The sequence below is a fragment of the Nannobrachium achirus genome (assembly GCF_963921795.1).
Source record: "Nannobrachium achirus genome assembly, chromosome: 6".
Taxonomy (NCBI): domain Eukaryota; kingdom Metazoa; phylum Chordata; class Actinopteri; order Myctophiformes; family Myctophidae; genus Nannobrachium; species Nannobrachium achirus.
In genome coordinates, this window is record NC_137815.1 from 19,454,776 (window position 1) to 19,473,398 (window position 18,623).

The following is an 18,623-nucleotide window of genomic DNA, read 5'->3' on the forward strand; positions in this document are numbered from 1 at the left end:
AAAATAGTGGAAATAGCAGACCTAAAAACTCACAACGTGGCGTGATGCGACGCGTTGTGACCTTGTAGATTGTGTATTTCCACTGTCAATGATGTTATTTTTTTAAGTATAAAGTTGTCAAATATGTCAGTCATTTCTTGTATATTTAGGTTATGTGTCATATCTGCCATGTGCAACTTCAAAGCCTACAAACCAAACAGAAATGTAATTGTCAACGACAAAAAACACAATTTAAGAAAAAAATTATTATTGAATGCTTTAACCAGTGAAAAATAGCAGATATACAAGCTCACAGCGCGGCACCGAGTGCCGCGCTGCGAGCTTGTAGATCTGCTATTTTTGAAAAAGTAGTGAAAATATCTGCCATGTGCAACTTCAAAGCCTACAAGCCAAACAGAAATGTAATTGTCACTGACAAAAAACACAATTAAAAACTCATACAGTGCCAAACGACTTTTAGAGCAACTTTCTCACTATGGACTTCCCTGCCAAGCGACTTTGGGCGACTTTTACTTAGAAAAAAAAATTTGATTTTTTTTTTTTTTTTTTTTTGGACCCCATTAAATCTAGTAAACATGATTTCAATCGCGATTTTGCATGTTCCACCCCCCATACAACCCCATCTTTCAAACATGGCAGCCATGTTTGTTTACATCTGAGGAAAACATAATGGCAATTTTTCAAGAATGCCTGAACGGATTTCCAATCTGATTTTTTTGTTTGAAAGCTGTGAACAGCCTGCACAAACATGGTGCATGATCTGTGCATGGGCGTGCATGATCTGTGCACTATAAATTACATGGGAGTCTATGGAGATTTTATGGCAATAATGCCACTCGAGGGCATATTTAATTGGCAGTAACTGAGTTAAAGAAAGAAATAATCGCAATTATTTGAGTGACAATTAATTGTCATTTAAAATGTCATAATCGTGACAGCCCTAGTGACACCAGTGGCAACGAAGTACGAATCCAGTTTTAACCTTAACTGTTTTCTTCTTTTCCCTCCAGACCCAGAGCACAATGTTTACACCAGGTTTATGAAGTCTCATCGATGTTATGACCTGGTACCGACCAGCTCCAAACTGGTGGTGTTTGATACATCGCTTCAGGTAAGACCAGACATTGACACCAAGGCTTGCCCAATTGCTCCCGGCAGGTAAATAAAACTTTCGGGCAGGTGGAGTTTGCTTTCAGGTTGCCCGACCGGGCAAGTTCTAGTTTGAAAGGGGACACAACTATCTAAAAACAGCACGAGATATCTGTCTAAACACCTGAACGTGGCCAAAGCGCTCTGTCTTCTGGTCTTTGGAATGTAAAGTAAAAGCACTGTTTACCTATAATGTGCTGTTTTCAAAAAAATATATCATATTCAATCATAACTATTTAGGTATTTGGATAAAATTTGAGGTATGACATTTTTAAAGAGTTAAATTGAACGGTAATTCAAATTTTACTTATCGTTTTATAATGGGCAATTTACTTTTCGGGCAAGTGGGCATGACCTTTGGGCAAGTAGATAATGACCTGTACTTGCCCGACGGGCAAGTGCCTCTTAGACCTTAGTCTCAACACCTGAAGACAATCACCTCGAATGTCGAAACCTCTTTCTCGCTGAACAGGTATGACTTAACTTATTTGTCTTTGAAACAGGTGAAGAAGGCATTTTTTGCACTAGTTTCCAATGGTGTGAGAGCAGCACCTCTGTGGGACAGTAAATCGCAGTGTTTTGTTGGTAAGGAAGTGCTTTTGGATCTGTTCTGCAATTCGTCTAATTTTAGGCCTAGAATTTTTGAATGCTTTAACCAGTGAAAAATAGCAGATATACAAGCTCACAGAGTGCCGCGCTGCGAGCTTCTCTCAAGAACAGACTAACTGAGCTCCAGTTAAGTGAAAAGGACCTTTTCTTTGACGATGGCTGGCCAGATTGCTGCCATAGAAACATATATATATATATATATATTTTTTAATCTTAGAAGGATTCAAAAGACACTTATAGAATCGGGTCAAAATTCTAATTTTCTATTTTTCAATAGTTAAATCATAAAATAATGATACACAATAATGTGTACCCGTTCTAAATAGCTTAAGAAGTAAAAAAATAAATGTATGTATTAACCCTTTCCAAGCCACGGGGAGCCCCTTAACTCTTCCCACGCTTTGAACGTTAACGTTCGCCCCATTTTTTACAGAACCTCGATGCCAATACGGCGCTCGTTCGGTTCGTTCGTCTGATGACTGTAAGCTGATGAGGGGTCGCGCGGCCGTCTACTGTAAACACATTTTCCGCGGTGATGGTGTAAAAAATCCATTATGCGTTAGATCAACGGAGAACAATTCACTTCCTTGTTGATTTCCTCCGGCTGTAAGGCTCTGTGGCCAGTGACTGGTCTTCTTCTTCTTCAACACATAACAGGCAAATTCACATTCATTCTCGCATGACGCCGCCCTCTGCTGCCTGGCAGACCAAAGTGCACTATTGCACAACCAAAAAAAAAAAAAATAAATAAATAAATGTCTGTCTGTCTATCTACTATAACGTCGCCAAGGTAAGCCGCTTTTTGATGGCGCCAGACCCAATAAATAAATAAATAATCTGGCAGTAGGAGAGTTAATATTAAAACCGGAATATACCGTACATCTGAGCAAGGAGTATCAGCCGCGCCGTCTTTTTCCGGACTAGGTCATTAAAACTGAAATAAATTATTTTTATCCGAAAATCGGCGATCGTCTAACCTTCCCTAGTCACCGCTCGTCCATCGATAGCTCATGGCTGCTCTGAGATGAAGCAGAAGTGACGTCAGCTCCATTCCTTCTTCAGCCTTCCTTGCTGTCGTCCACTTGCTGTTACTTTAGACGATTACATTAGCATAGCAGGAATACTAAAGGCTAAGCTAGCCAAAATGCTCACATCGACCGTTCAGTCATACTTGGACCATATGCTGGGATTATATGCACACGGATCGCGCACGCGATACGCACGGGGAGCAGATGCCTTGGCCAAAACCTCCACTTTATGTCAATGGAGATCCAGACATTCATGGTGAGCAAACGACCGGGGGATTGGAAAAAAAAAAAAAAAGACAACGCTGCGGCCCAAAAAGGAGGGGTGGCGGGCTCATGTTTATAAACATAATATTATGTCTCAGATCATAATACAATAACAGAAATGTCACGGCTAATCTACCAACAACCATTCTATTTTGGCTGGGAAACTGTTAATGTGATTTCACTTAAACGACTATTCTGCAGGTATGCTGACTATCACTGACTTCATCAATATACTGCATCGCTACTACAAGTCTCCTTTGGTAAGAAAAAACATCCACATGAGATAAATCACAAATTTGAGGCACTAGTAATCTTGTAACAACTAGTAAAAATCAGTACTTTGCAAGAATAACTAAAGGCCCATTCCCACTGGGCCAGATAACAGATAAAAAAATCTCTTTCTCCAGATATTTTTCCATTCAAAGTGGATGGTAGATACAGATAAAAAAAAATATCTGCCACAGATAAAATAAATATCTGTGGCAGATATTGTTTTTATCTGTATCTACCATCCACTTTGAATGGAAAAATATCTGGAGAAAGAGATTTTTTTATATGATATCTGGGCCGGTGGGAATGGGCCTACTCTTATTGCTCTCGTTGGCTCTTGTTGTCCTAGTGGTCATGCTCTCCTATTTTTGATATTTTCAGGTCCAGATATACGAGTTGGAAGAACACAAAATAGAGACGTGGAGAGGTAAGGATATCAATCTAAATGTTAATGCCTGTTTGATCATCTACTCTACTCTGGTTCACTTGAACCACAACAACATCTTCTCCTTATTACAGAAGTATACCTTCAAGACTCCTTCAAACCGCTGGTCAGCATATGTCCAAATGCAAGGTAGATTTTGGTTTGTTTTCTCCCAGTTTGTATTTGATTAGACCTCTAGTCCAGGGGTTCCCAAACTTTTTTGTCTCAGGGCACCCCATGAATATTTGTTGTTGTCGGTTGGAAACCTTGTATGTCCAAAACCGTTTGGTATTTATCATCTATAAAATGTAGTAAACTAGTGAAAACAGCAGATCTACAAGCACATGCGAGGCGTTGTGTGCTTGTAGATCGGCTGTTTTCACTAGTTTTGTGCGACGGTCTTGTATGATGAAGCAGGGCTTTGCTTTACCAAAAAGACTGCACATTTGAAACTTGGAGATATGAGGTTTCTGCCCGACAGTGACGATATTTTAGTGATTATGTTGCGAGGAAAACGTTGAGATAATAGCCATTCTGGTTAGAACTGACTGAAAATAACTTTGTACTTCAAGTTTAAAATGATACTAAATATTGTTTTAAGTGTCCAAATAAATTCCAAATATGAATCAAATTATCTCGCGGCACCCCTGGACTGCCGTCACGGCACCCCAGGGTGCCCCGTCACCCACTTTGAAAACCCCTGCTCTAGTCCCTCAATGTTAAAGCTGCTTTACTGCCCAAGCTAGTGTTTATCTCTCTCTGTTCCAGCTTGTATGATGCAGTATCATCCCTGTTGAAAAACAAGATCCACAGACTTCCTGTGATCGACCCGTTGACAGGGAACACGCTCTATATTCTCACACACAAGAGGATCCTCAAGTTCCTTAAGCTTTTTGTGAGTGTTTAGCTTTGTTATTATTAGTAATCTTTAACCCATTTAGGCCTAGAATTATTGAATGCTTTAACCAGTGAAAAATAGCAGATATACAAGCTCACAGCACGGCACTGCTGTGAGCTGCTATTTTTGAAAAAGTAGTGAAAATGTGTGCAAATCTTTGACTATTATGTATTTTCAAAGCCAACGTTTGTAACTGAAATTTTGCTTCTGGGTGGTCCCAGGAACTAAATATTTTGAGATGCAGGTCCGTGGCCAAATAAATATAATTTTGGGGGTCCTTCACATGAAAAGGTTTTGAGAACCACTGACACAGTAGTCTCTCAAGAACAGGCTAACTGAGCTCCTAAGTGAAAAGGACCTTTTCTTTGACGATGGCTGGCCAGATAGCTGACAGAGAAACATAACATAGGTTTTTCAAAAAACCTTAGAAGGATTCAAAAGACACTTATAGAATCGGGTCAAAATTCCAATGTTCACGATTTTTCAAAAATAGCAGCTCTACAAGCTCACAGCGCCGCTGTGAGCTTGTAGAACTGCTATTTTTCAATAGTTAAAGCATAAAATAATGATGCACAATAATGTGTACCCGTTCTGAATGGATTAAAGCCCCCTAGTTTTATTACTTGATATTTCTGTTTATTGTACATCTCACATCTCAATATTTCGAAAGTAACACAAGCGCTGGTCCATTAGCCATAGTTAATATAACAGGCCTGTCTTTGTTTATTGTCTTATACTGACATCTATATCCAATGTGATTTTAAAGCGTGCGTGATCTCTGTTATTGTTTTCAGATATCGGAGATGCCAAAACCTGCTTTCTTAGGTCGCACCCTAGAAGAATTGAGTATTGGAACATTCCAAAACATAGCGGTGGTGCGTGCAGACACACCGCTCTACACGGCACTGGGCATTTTTGTTGAACAGAGAGTGTCGGCCCTTCCTGTCGTGGATGACAATGGTACGTGTTAGCAGAGTACTGTAGATCATTTATCAATGAATGACCAGGGCAGCTTTTGTGATCATTTATATTGATGCACTTTATCTCTTGCAGGTCGATGTGTGGACATTTACTCCAAATTTGATGTCATAGTGAGTATTCTTTTATTGTGCACAATCATTTTTGGCTCCTGAGCAGATCGTGTGTCACATACTGAATGTTTCGTTTAGGTGTACCACTTGACAGTACTATATATAGCAGGGTTCCCCAATTAGTTTTCCCCAAGGGCCGAATTATGTCTAGGGTACCAAGCCGAGGGCAACAACATTGCAGGGGGCGACGGCGGCGTTCCCGCTACTCCAGCGACAGTTCAGATATCGTCTTTGTCGAGTGAAAATCTTGTATGTCCAAAACCATTTGTTTTAGTGATTTAACTAGTGAAAACAGCCGATCTACAAGCACACAACGCCTCGCACCGCGAGGCGTTGTGTGCTTGTAGAAGTGCTGTTTTCACTACTTTTGTGTGACGGCCTTGTATGATTTGCGAAAGAACGTACAAATTTGGAGATACGAGAGGCCTGTCACGATTTACTAAACCCACGATTCGATTCGAATCACGAATCAAGGTTGACGATTCACGATGTCACGATTTTTTCACGATTTTTTCAACAAATTTATTTTCCAGAGAAATTACCCCAAAAAATCCACAATTCTTACAATTCCATTTTTTTTTTTGCTTTTAACAATACTGTTTTCTCTTATGCTCTTTTCAATACAGTAGAACTATCAAATGACAAAAAACAACAATAACATTTCAGTTCACTTTTCTTCTCTTACAAGGAATCCTGTATGTTTTTGATGTTCTCTTATCCTCTATACAGTAGCAAATAGCAAATGACAGATAGTGTAAACTTATCAATTCTTAAATGTCAAATCCTGTTCTTTTTTTAAACAACACTCTTACACTTTTTTCAATACTGTATCAAAGAATGCATTTTTTTTGTGGTACATATCAAGCCAACTGTACTGTAAGCCAGGCACAAACTAAGGCATAATAACAACTCTTACCCTCTTTTCAAAATCAATAATTCATCAAAGTCAAAACCTAGTGTCTCATTGTGGATAGACTGTTCAAAGTCCCTGACTTTCTAACACACCATTCCACCAGCTTATATATTGAATGTGTCAATTCTTGTTTACCATTCCACCGGCTTATATATTGACTGTGTCAATTCTTGTTTTCACTAGAAACGTTGTTTCCACATTGTAACCATTGGCAGAGACATGCATCTGTACGTAGCATTGTTGTTGTTAGCCCTTAGCACTGATCAGTGCTATGCTCTGTAGCAGCAAAGTAATGACACAGCACTCAACTGCTCTCTTTGTCAATCGAAATCGCGGAGCTCTTCTCTGCAGCCCAATGGAGGCACGCTGGCAGCTGTGAGTGGATGAGCCTTCCTACTGTAGCTGCCGCTGCCTGTGTCTGCCTGACGTCAGAGACGTTGAAGACAGAATGGAGATTAAGTCGAGGGCGACCTCTGGTGGTCGAATCGCGATTCGTTTTTAAAAAAATCGATTTTCACCGTCCCCCAATAAAATCGATTTAAATCGATTTTTTCGTAAATCGTGACAGGCCTAATTATTACTGGGGTTGGTGGTGGCCAGACAGTAGCCCCCCACAGGCCGCAAATGGCCCGCGGGCCGCCTATTGGGGAACCCTGATATATAGGCTCTGTGCATAACTTGTTATGTTATATTAATTTCCCAATTGCTTTGTTTGATTGGCTCAGCACTCAGCAGGTTTGAATGGGAAATGTGTTTTCCGGTTCTAACCTGCTTCTGAGCCAATCAAATGAAGCTATGGGAAACGGGCACAGGAAACGGGTATGCCACCTTCTGGAAAGTGGAAACCCTGGACTAGTTATGCACTGTGGGGCCTTTTCCACCAAAAGAACCGTGGTTCCAGAACCAGTGCCGGTTCAACTTTCTTGGAAACTTGGTTCGTTCTTGTGAACCGACTTGCATTTCCACCAGATTGAACCAGAGCCATTGTCCCCCAGTTCAGATGGTGGTTCACTGGAAAAACCAGGGATTTTGTGGTTCCGCTTCCGAACCAACTTTTACGGTTCGGAACCAACTCCGGTTCTCGGTGGAAAAGCACACCTTTGGTTCATCCCATAGGTGGGAGAAAGAACCAGAACCAGTTATTTGCCGGTGGAAAAGGCCCCATTGATTATTGTTGTCAGTGCTGCTCTTTGGCCCATCCAAACTGACTCAGTCATTATCTGCAGCTACCGGTATCTTTACCCTGCTATGACATGTGTGTGTGAAAAAGGGCCATTCCTCTGCTCAGGGACACCATTTATAAAAGGTCCTCTATGTTCCTTTTTGATGAATGCTTGACTTTGCTCCTGTGGGGAGCATAAGGCCATTTACAAATGTCTGTCACTTCACTTTGTTGTTGGCGGTTCTTTTGAGGGCTCCCCAGTTAAGCCCACTCCCAGACATGTCTGCCTGGACACATCTCATCTCCAGCGGTTCCTGAGATGTCCTTTCGTTGTTGTTCGTTGTGGGTTCCATTTCATTTCATTTCTAATATGTCTCCGATCCATACAACATGACCTGTTTCACATAGGAGTTAAATATGCATATCGTCGTTGTCGGGTGAAAACCTTGTATGTCCAAAACCGTTCCTTTTGCATTTATCATTTAAAAAAAGAACGAAACTAGTGAAAACAGCCTGCGAGGCGTTGTGTGCTTGTAGATCAGCTGTTTTCACTACTTTTGTGTGACGGCCTTGTACGATGAAGCAGGGCTTTACTTTGCGAAAGAACGTACACATTTGAAACTTGGAGATACGAGGTTTCCACCCGACAACGACGATAGTTTGGTATTGATTGAGATGTATTTTCTACATTTCCTCCTGAGCATGTTAAATACCACCCTAGCCCCAAGGGCAATATTCTTGTCTGTCTCCTATATTTATATTGGTGTGTGGAAAAGGAGAACTGTTGTCCGGAAAGTTGGAAAAGGTCACACATTTTCCAATGAACCCCATTTCTTTTCCCTTCAGTTGTTTCCCCCCATGAATGATCCAGTCAATTGCCAAGAGGAGCAGGAATGGTGAAAATAGCCTGCTTGATGCCCGTCTTGACATTAAAGCTCGGGGATAGCTGACATGCATGCATGACTTTGCACGACGTCATACAGTATGAGTTCTTAATCGAGTTTAGGATTTTGTCGGGAATTCCACAGTGGTCCATTATATAGGCACCATGGTGTGGTAGTCCACTTGCCAGAATCTGAACCCTGGCATATTGAGTACAATAAGGTTTTATGTTAGAAATGTTGAGTATGGGGTCCCAGCATTTAGAAACTGCCGGATGCTAACTTGCATATGTTGAGCAATTTTCACAATTTGCATAATTCGATTTATTTAGCATAATCCCCCATAATAATGGATAATATGTCAAAAACTGATTGGCTGATTTGAACAATATTGGAGTGGTTTTGGGGGTTATTGAGAATGCTGAATCCATTTCTGACATTTTCTAAATTCAAAATCGCCGTTTTAAACCGGAAATGGCCATATACAACATAAAAAAGTATCAAAATCACCCCACTTTAAGTTGGTATAAGGCCATTTCCGGTTTAAAACGGCCATTTTGAATTTAGAAAATGGATTCAGCATCCTCAATAACCCCCAAAACCACTCCAATATTGTTCAAATCGGCCAATCAGTTTTTGACACATTATCCATTATTGTTTGCCTGTGTCCATTTATGCCCATATATGGAGATATCTGTTATCTGTCTGTCTGTCAGCGTCCATTTTATGTCCATATATGGAGATCACTGCAGATATAGTTCTGGGTCCATTTTATGCCCATATATGCCCATATATGGAGATATCTGTCTATTTGCGTCCATTTCACGCCCATATATGGAGATCTCTGAATCTGTCTGTCTGTGTCCCTTTATGCCCGTATATGGAGATCTTTGTGATTCTGCGTAAATTTTATGCCCATATATGCCATTTGCGTCCATTTTATGCCCATTTATGGAGATCTCTGTATCCGTCTGTCTGTGTGTCTGTCTGTGTCCCTTTATGCCGTATGAGATCTCTGAATCTGTCTGTCTGTGTCCCTTTATCCATTTTATGCCCATATATGGGGGCATTCATTTTATGCCCATATATGGAGAACGCGCGTGCCCGTGGGACGAACGGTTCTCATATGGGGGCATTCATTTTATGCCCATATATGGAGAACGCGCGTGCCCGTGGGACGAACGGTTCTCGAGATACGCGGATTACCTACATACATACACACAGAGATTTTTTGTTGACTCATGTGGCGTACGTCTGCCCATATATGCCCATATATGGAGATATCTGTCTATTTGCGTCCATTTCACGCCCATATATGGAGATCTCTGAATCTGTCTGTCTGTGTCCCTTTATCCATTTTATGCCCATATATGGGGGCATTCATTTTATGCCCATATATGGAGAACGCGCGTGCCCGTGGGACGGAACGCGCGTGCCCGTGGGACGAACGGTTCTCGGAGATCTCTGAATCTGTCTGTCTGTGTCCCTTTATCCATTTTATGCCCATATATGGGGGCATTCATTTTATGCCCATATATGGAGAACGCGCGTGTCCGTGGGACGGAACGCGCGTGCCCGTGGGACGAACGGTTCTCATATGGGGGCATTCATTTTATGCCCATATGGAGAACGCGCGTGCCCGTGGGACGAACGGTTCTCGAGATACGTGGATTACCTACATACATACACACTCACAGAGATTTTTTGTTGACTCATGTGGCGTACGTGATGTCAGAGCCTTTTATGAAGTGATGTCACAATGAGTCAGAGCTTTCGCCAATTTCCTCAGAAACAGCCTGATGTCAACAATCAACCCCGCATAAGGAGATTCCGAACGTTTCGCGCCGGTTTGGGAAAACCGCGCGTCGGGTCGGGTCGAGACCCGGCACTGCACTCCGTGCCGTGGCCATATATGGGGGCATTCATTTTATGCCCATATATGGAGAACGCGCGTGCCCGTGGGACGGAACGCGCGTGCCCGTGGGACGAACGGTTCTCGGAGATCTCTGAATCTGTCTGTCTGTGTCCCTTTATCCATTTTATGCCCATATATGGGGGCATTCATTTTATGCCCATATATGGAGAACGCGCGTGCCCGTGGGACGGAACGCGCGTGCCCGTGGGACGAACGGTTCTCATATGGGGGCATTCATTTTATGCCCATATGGAGAACGCGCGTGCCCGTGGGACGAACGGTTCTCGAGATACGTGGATTACCTACATACATACACACTCACAGAGATTTTTTGTTGACTCATGTGGCGTACGTGATGTCAGAGCCTTTTATGAAGTGATGTCACAATGAGTCAGAGCTTTCGCCGATTTCCTCAGAAACAGCCTGATGTCAACAATCAACCCCGCATAAGGAGATTCCGAACGTTTCGCGCCGGTTTGGGAAAACCGCGCGTCGGGTCGGGTCGGGTCGAGACCCGGCACTGCACTCCGTGCCGCGGCGGGGAACGCGCGTGCCGAATCTGAAGCCGGTGGGACGAACGGTTCTCGAGATACGCGGATTACAAACACACACACACACACACGCAACGCGCGTGCCCGTGGGACGGAACGCGCGTGCCCGTGGGACGAACGGTTCTCGGAGATCTCTGAATCTGTCTGTCTGTGTCCCTTTATCCATTTTATGCCCATATATGGGGGCATTCATTTTATGCCCATATATGGAGAACGCGCGTGCCCGTGGGACGGAACGCGCGTGCCCGTGGGACGAACGGTTCTCATATGGGGGCATTCATTTTATGCCCATATGGAGAACGCGCGTGCCCGTGGGACGAACGGTTCTCGAGATACGTGGATTACCTACATACATACACACTCACAGAGATTTTTTGTTGACTCATGTGGCGTACGTGATGTCAGAGCCTTTTATGAAGTGATGTCACAATGAGTCAGAGCTTTCGCCGATTTCCTCAGAAACAGCCTGATGTCAACAATCAACCCCGCATAAGGAGATTCCGAACGTTTCGCGCCGGTTTGGGAAAACCGCGCGTCGGGTCGGGTCGAGACCCGGCACTGCACTCCGTGCCGCGGCGGGGAACGCGCGTGCCGAATCTGAAGCCGGTGGGACGAACGGTTCTCGAGATACGCGGATTACAAACACACACACACGCAGAGACTTCTCGCATTTATAGATAGATTATGCCAATTAACGCTAATTATGCAAATTATGCAAATTGCTCAACATATACAAGTTAGCATCCGGCAGTTTCTACATGCTGGGGACCCTTACTCAACATTTATAACATAAAACCTTGGTGTACTCAATATGTCCGGGTTCACAATGGGGCTCTATGGGCTGTCAAGTAGACTATGGCCCTTTCTAAGCTGGGAAATAGTTGCCTAATGTTGATCAAGTTGATGTGGGACCTGTTCCATTCCAAGACTGTACTATGATGATGCATAGTGTAGCTATGTGGCCTGTGCATGAGCCATCTTTCCTGAATTGTGCTTGCTGGTCCCTGTACTGAGCTTCTTGTCTACCAGTGTTGTTTTTGACAACAAATTTTGATTTAGTTTTAGTCATAGTCTTTTTGATAAAATGTAATTTAGTTTTAGTCATAATTTAGTCACCTGAAAAGTTTTAGTTTTAGTAAAACTTTAGTCGACTAAATATCATAAGATTTTAGGCGACTAAATCTATGGTTGATTTAGTCAACTGAAATGTATTTTGGCAGGCCCTGATGGCATCGTAAGGACTGATTTTACACTTGGTTTTGTGCAGAAAATAGCAGATCTACAAGCTCACAACGCGTCGCAGCGCGACGCGTTGTGGGCTTGTAGATCGGCTATTTTCTGCACACAACACCTGAGAGCAAACAAACATAAAATGACTCTCTTCTTCTCCACTAGTCCCTTCCTAACGTTTTAGTCTACTTTTTATTTTGTTGACGAAATTGTCAATATATTTAGTCTTAGTTTTAGTCATCACAGCTTAATTTTTATTTCGTTTTCGTCAGTGAAAAAAACGCAGTCGACAAACATTTTTCGTCATAGTTTTAGTCGACAAAATCAACACTGTTGTCTACAGCTTCCTGGAGATGGTTGAGAATTTCTAATGGGTACAGAAAGTACTGTAGGGTGAGCCCAATGTGCACCTTTCTTTGGCAAATTCTCCCAAAGAAGCCTTAGAGCATTTGTTTGTTCATGTGTTGATATGTTTACTTGAAGGGCTTCAGGTGGAATATTGTCTGGGCAAGCAACCGTGCTGGTTGTCTGTTGCTTGATTGCAGCATTTCTGTTTTCGTTGTGCTGTCACACTTGATTTGCTGTGGTATCCTTAGGAACATGTGGCCGTTCTATGCTGGCAACCAAATCCAGGCTGAAGTCATGATTTACAATCTTTTCCAAATTGTTGAATTATATTGTCTTGTCGTATATTTAAGGCATGAATGCTGTTAACCCATTTAGGCCTAGAATTATTGAATGCTTTAACCAGTGAAAAATAGCAGATATACAAGCTCACAGCGCGGCACCAAGTGCCACGCTGCGAGCTTGTAGCGCTGCGAGCTTGTAGATCTGCTATTTTTGAAAGAAGTCATGAAAATGTGTGCAAATATTTGAATATATGTATTTTTAAACCGAACGTTTGTAACTCAAATGTTGCTTCTGGGTGGTCCCTGGAACTAGATATTTTGAGATGGGGGTCCGTGGCCAAATACATATCATTTTGGGGGTCCTTCACATGAAAAGGTTTGAGAACCACTGACATAGTAGTCTCTCAAGAACAGACTAACTGAGCTCCAGTTAAGTGAAAAGGACCTTTTCTTTGACGATGGCTGGCCAGATTGCAGACATAGAAACACAGGTTTTTCAAAGAATCTTAGAAGGATTCAAAAGACACTTATAGAATCGGGTCAAAAATCTAATTTTCACGATTTTTCAAAAATAGCAGATCTACAAGCTTGCAGCGCGGCACTCGGTGCTGCGCTGTGAGCTTGTATATCTGCTATTTTTCAATAGTTAAAGCATAAAATAATGATACACTATACTGTGTGTACCCGTTTTGAATGGGTTAATAATAACGTAATTAAGAAACAAAATCAAGCATAACCAATCCAAGAAAGAAAATTAAGAAATTAACAAGGTCCTGTGTGTGTGTGTGTGCAGAACCTTGCAGCGGAGAAGACCTACAACAACCTGGACATAACGGTGACCAAGGCCCTGCAGCATCGCTCTCAGTACTTTGAAGGGGTGTTGACCTGCTACACACACGAGACCCTGGAGGCCATCATCAACAGACTGGTGGAGGCTGAGGTGAGAGAGGCTGTCGGCAGAAAAACGTTGCATGTACAAAACCGTTAATGTCAGCTTCTCTGTTCACTTCCTGGGGAAAACGGGGCTGCCCCGTTGTAGCACGTTGCGTGTGAAGCATCAGGTTCGACGTTGGTGAACCGTGACCGCCTACTAAATGGGAAATAAGTGCCACGCGTTAGACTACTGTGGCAGAACATTTCACTTGTAGTTTTCTTTCGTGAACCAACACTCTCAGCGCAAGTCAGACAAACTAAAACTGAAAACCGTCTCGTACCTTACACACTTTCAACCTGTCGTTATTGCGACCGTAGGGAGCAGTTGGTATCAAAACCTCCGCCTCATGTCAGTCAGTCACGCTCCATATATGGCTGTCGTTGTCCCTTTTATGCCCAAATATGGAGATCCCTGATGTCATCGATATTAAGCCCATATCTGGGAATGCCCATATACTGTATGGACATATTGTGTCGGTCTCATGTGGTCTCAGCACGACCTTGCCCTTAGGGTGTCTTACTAGTAGGCGAACATTGTCAAAAGATGATCAAAAATAGTGATGATAGTAGATTTACAAGCTCACAATGCATCAAGAAGCATTTTGTGAGCTTGTAGATCGGTTATATTTGCTTGTTTCGTAAACTAAGTACAAGATGCAAGGTTTCTGCCCAACAGCGACAATGTAGAATTTGGCGTAATGCAAAAAACGCATGTGTCTAAAACATACATGGGCAACAGGCGGCCTGGGGGCCACATGCGGCCCCCACCTTCACTTAATGCTGCCCGCAGGTTAATACCGGAATACTGATATATTATTGATGTCAGCTGTTACAATTGCAAACATGACCTGCTTTAATTCCGTCAGTCTATATTAGTAGCTTAATGGCTAGTATAGTAGTATTAAAATGTATTTTTTATGTCCAAGTTATTTGCATTTAGGTTCATAAAGTTAACATGACTATATAACTAAATGTGTTTGAAATTAAATAAAAGTTTTACATTTCAGGATTCCAATTAAAAAATAACAAAGAATTATTCAGGATTCCAATTCAAAAGAAGTAAAAATAGCAGATCTACAAGCTCAAAACGCATCACAGAGCTTGTAGATCTGCTATTTTTACTTCTTTTGTATGAGGTACTAGAATGTAGGATGTAGCAATATGCAATGTGGCCCTCTGGAGTGAAGGTGGAAATATATCAAAGTTGCTCACCCCTGGTCTAAAATATTACATGCCCTGATAACATAACCGTTTGAAAAGTGCTAAAAGGAGGTGTTGGTGGTCCTCTATACCTCTCAGGTGCACAGGCTGGTGGTGGTGGATGAGCAGGAGGTGGTGAAGGGCATTGTTTCCCTCTCAGATATTCTCCAAGCACTGGTGCTCACTAACGGGGTTGAGGGTAAGTGTGAATCTCCAATGCACCTCCACACACATCACTTTTTAGATTTACCCGGCCAGACCAAATGATATAGTACAGTGTTTCTCAAACTTTCAAATGTCAAGGTCTTCCCTTAACTCTGACAAGGAACCTAGAGAATCCCTGAAATTGGATATAGTAGATACAGTATTTGAGTGATAATATTGTAGATATCTTGTGTAAGCTCTGAAATACATTCAGTTCACTTAAAGCTATACTATGTAACTTTTTTAATAAAACAAATCTTGAAATTGTCCTAACTATTAAATCGCTAAAGTTTTAGAACACCCACTCTGTTAATTTCAGCCCCAAAAGCCTTTTCTTTATGTGTTCTACTGCGCCGTGTGGCCGTGATAGGGGCTGTATTTCCAGGAGAAATTACGTCATCTGCATCATCCATATACGTTGTATATACGTTGGCCAATCACAGCGCGGATCATACACTACCGGCCAATCACAGCGCGTCTTGCCGTCTCTTCAGGAAGTAGCTTCCGTCAGCAACAGTTTTTACGTTGGTGAAGGAATCTTGCCTGATACTCCCCCAATTCTGGTCTAAAAATTACGGGAGACGGCTCTATGGATTCGTATCGGCGAGGCGGTCGCGGTGGTTTGCGGCGACTCCGGGCGAAAAACGGACGAAAAAAACAATACCGCTACTGACTAGTAGTTGAGCAACTTACATAGTATAGCTTTAAGTAAACATTAATATATATTTATTTTTATTTTATCACCAGGAACTGCTTGAGTGACCGGATGGATGTGGATTTGAAAAGAAATGAGGCCAGAGGAAATGCAGAACATAGAGGGACATATTGTAAGGGGCTGTGTCCACAGAAGGCATTTATTTTTTGTTTTCGTCATGACAGATTGCTTTGGATATGAGTGTTTATATTATATAAAAAAAAATACACAGAGCATTTCCAAAGGGAGGGAGGAGAATTGGTTTTGTTTGGCAGTTTACTACTGTACTTAGTACTGCCTCTTCTTTGATTTTGATTGGTTGGTTGACAAAAAGTGACATTGACCAGTGTTGTTCTTCTCCAAAAAATTACATAAGTTTTTGGCGCTCTGCCAAAAAACATTGGCTGCTAAGGGAGCGCTGAAACACAGGGTGCAGCTTGAAGAAAGCGCTCCTCATAGCACTAGTGTCTACAGCAGGGGCTTTCAACGTTTTCAGGCCAAGGACCCCTTAGTTGAGAGAGAGATGAAGCAGGGACCCCCACAACCTTTTCATAGATTCCATATAGTTTCATCGTTTGACAGCATTGTATTTTGGATTCATGTCAATTTGTGTTTTCAGATATTTAACCACTTAGTCTCTTTGCCAAAAATAGCCGATCGACAAGCTCTGTAGATCTGCTATTTTTGGCTAAAGTTCTCAGAATATGGGCGCTAGGGTTCAAGTGGTTAATATAAAAAAAAGAGAAAAAAGTTTCTATCACACAAAGGACCCCCTGGAGGACCCCCTGTAGTAACTCTGAGGACCCCCTATGTGTCCCGGACCCCCTGTTGAAGACCCCTTGGTCTACAGTACCATAGAAATGCATGGCAGAAGGCACTGGCGGCTCAAAAACGCTTTCTGTGGACACTGCCCCGGCGACAGCGGTGTATTTACGTATTCCCCTATAAGTGTTTCCCATTACTTCTCACAAATGAAGAATTCTCCTTTTGTTTCATCCAGACGATTTCTGCACTTCAACATTCAATATTAAAACACAGTAATAGGTTATACAGGAGAACCTGTAACTCAAAAATTCCAAACCAGCCAAAAAGAAATTAAAGGACACACAAGACCTCTGAAATGGACCTATCGTTACTCAGGGGGGCCCCAGCACCCCCGCTCTTCTCTTTGGCTGTTACCGTGTTGGGAGGAGGACCATTTTATGTAATTCTTAGGTTATTAGACAACGGAAAGCTGTCGTTTAACCTTAAACTATACTGAAAATGATTAACCAGCATTGCCTTTCATAGGCATATTTGTGTACATGGGCTGAGGTCCAGTAGTACATCTAGTTAATCCTAAGGATAGGGTTATGTTAAGCACAGTGGAACTTGAAATGTCGTCGAGGTGGGCTTTCCATCTACCTGTTTCAATGCAAATTTGGAATATGTGTTATGAGTGGAAATGGCAGGAAAAAATAAACAAAAATGCTACCTGGTAGAAGTGGGAAAGGTGGCATCGAGATACAGTAATGCAGGGTTCCCCAATAGGCGGCCCACGGGCCATAGGCGGCCCGCGGGCCATTTGCGGCCCGCGGGGGGCTACTGTCTGCCCCCCACCAACCCCAGTAATAATGGTGGTATAAGAGCGGCAACAACACTAGTATATCGTCGTTGTCAGGTGGAAACCTTGTCTCCAAATTTGTACGTTCTTTCGCAAAGTAAAGCCCTGCTTCATCATTCAAGGCCGTCGCACAAAAGTAGTGAAAACAGCAGATGTACAAGCACACAACGCCTCGCGGTGCGAGGCGTTGTGTGCTTGTAGATCGGCTGTTTTCACTAGTTTAAATCATTTTTAAAATGATAAATGCAAAACGAACAGTTTTCGACATACAAGATTTTCACCCGACAACGACGATATCTGAACTGTCGCTGGAGTAGCGGGAACGCCGCCGTCGCCCCCTGCAATGTTGTGGCCCTCGGCTTGGTAACCTAGACATAATTCGGCCCTTGGGGAAAACTAATTGGGGAACCCTGCAGTAATGTATCAAAACAAATGTATCGATAGATAGATAAATTATGACCTGCCGCGGACCTTGACTAATGCGCCACGATGAACTCTTTGTCAGCTGCGTGTAATATAGTGATTTATACCTTTTTATAGAGGTATATATTTTTTAAATTATAAACTGTGAAAGATGACGTATTGAAACAGTTTCTAAATTACCATTGAGCAAAATCAGATATTACCTGTAAATGTTCATATTGGCAACATATACTGTATTATGCCAGTAACATATTATATAATAGACCAATATCGGTCTCTTCTGTAAATGCAAACTCTTCATAACTGATGGGGTTTGGCTGGTGCTCAGCTGATTATGTAATCCTGTTGCTTTCTCTATGGAACACATAACTAGTTGATAACATACACTTTATTTTTCTGGAAACTTGCCCAAGATTAGTGCAACATTTGGATGAAAACCTGCTAATTGTAGGGCTGTCACGATTATGACATTTTACATGACGATTATTTGTCACTCAAATAATTGCGATTAACGATTTAAGTGTGTATTTGTCGTTGACAATTACATCTCTG

The 18,623-nt window shown here is 42.3% G+C and overlaps 1 protein-coding gene across 1 annotated transcript; it reads left to right on the forward strand.

The window, feature by feature from the left end:
• The first annotated feature begins 1,015 nt into the window (after window positions 1-1,015).
• LOC308287286 (5'-AMP-activated protein kinase subunit gamma-1) lies at window positions 1,016-17,784 on the forward strand. The gene is made up of 11 exons (XM_080728406.1): window positions 1,016-1,111; window positions 1,653-1,734; window positions 3,252-3,310; window positions 3,702-3,747; window positions 3,840-3,894; window positions 4,513-4,639; window positions 5,437-5,602; window positions 5,696-5,733; window positions 13,808-13,954; window positions 15,247-15,346; window positions 16,099-17,784. Exons 1-11 carry the CDS (start codon window positions 1,040-1,042, stop codon window positions 16,107-16,109), a joined length of 903 nt encoding a protein of 300 aa, XP_080584532.1. The 5' UTR covers window positions 1,016-1,039; the 3' UTR covers window positions 16,110-17,784.
• The last annotated feature ends 839 nt before the right edge of the window (window positions 17,785-18,623 follow it).

Coding starts and splice junctions, on each gene's coding strand:
- LOC308287286 (XM_080728406.1), top strand. CDS start 1,040: ATGAAGTCTCATCGATGTTATGACCTGGTACCGACCAGCTCCAAACTG. Junction 3,895..4,512: donor AGCATATGTCCAAATGCAAG/GTAGATTTTGGT, acceptor TCTCTGTTCCAG/CTTGTATGATGCAGTATCAT. Junction 4,640..5,436: donor TCAAGTTCCTTAAGCTTTTT/GTGAGTGTTTAG, acceptor TATTGTTTTCAG/ATATCGGAGATGCCAAAACC.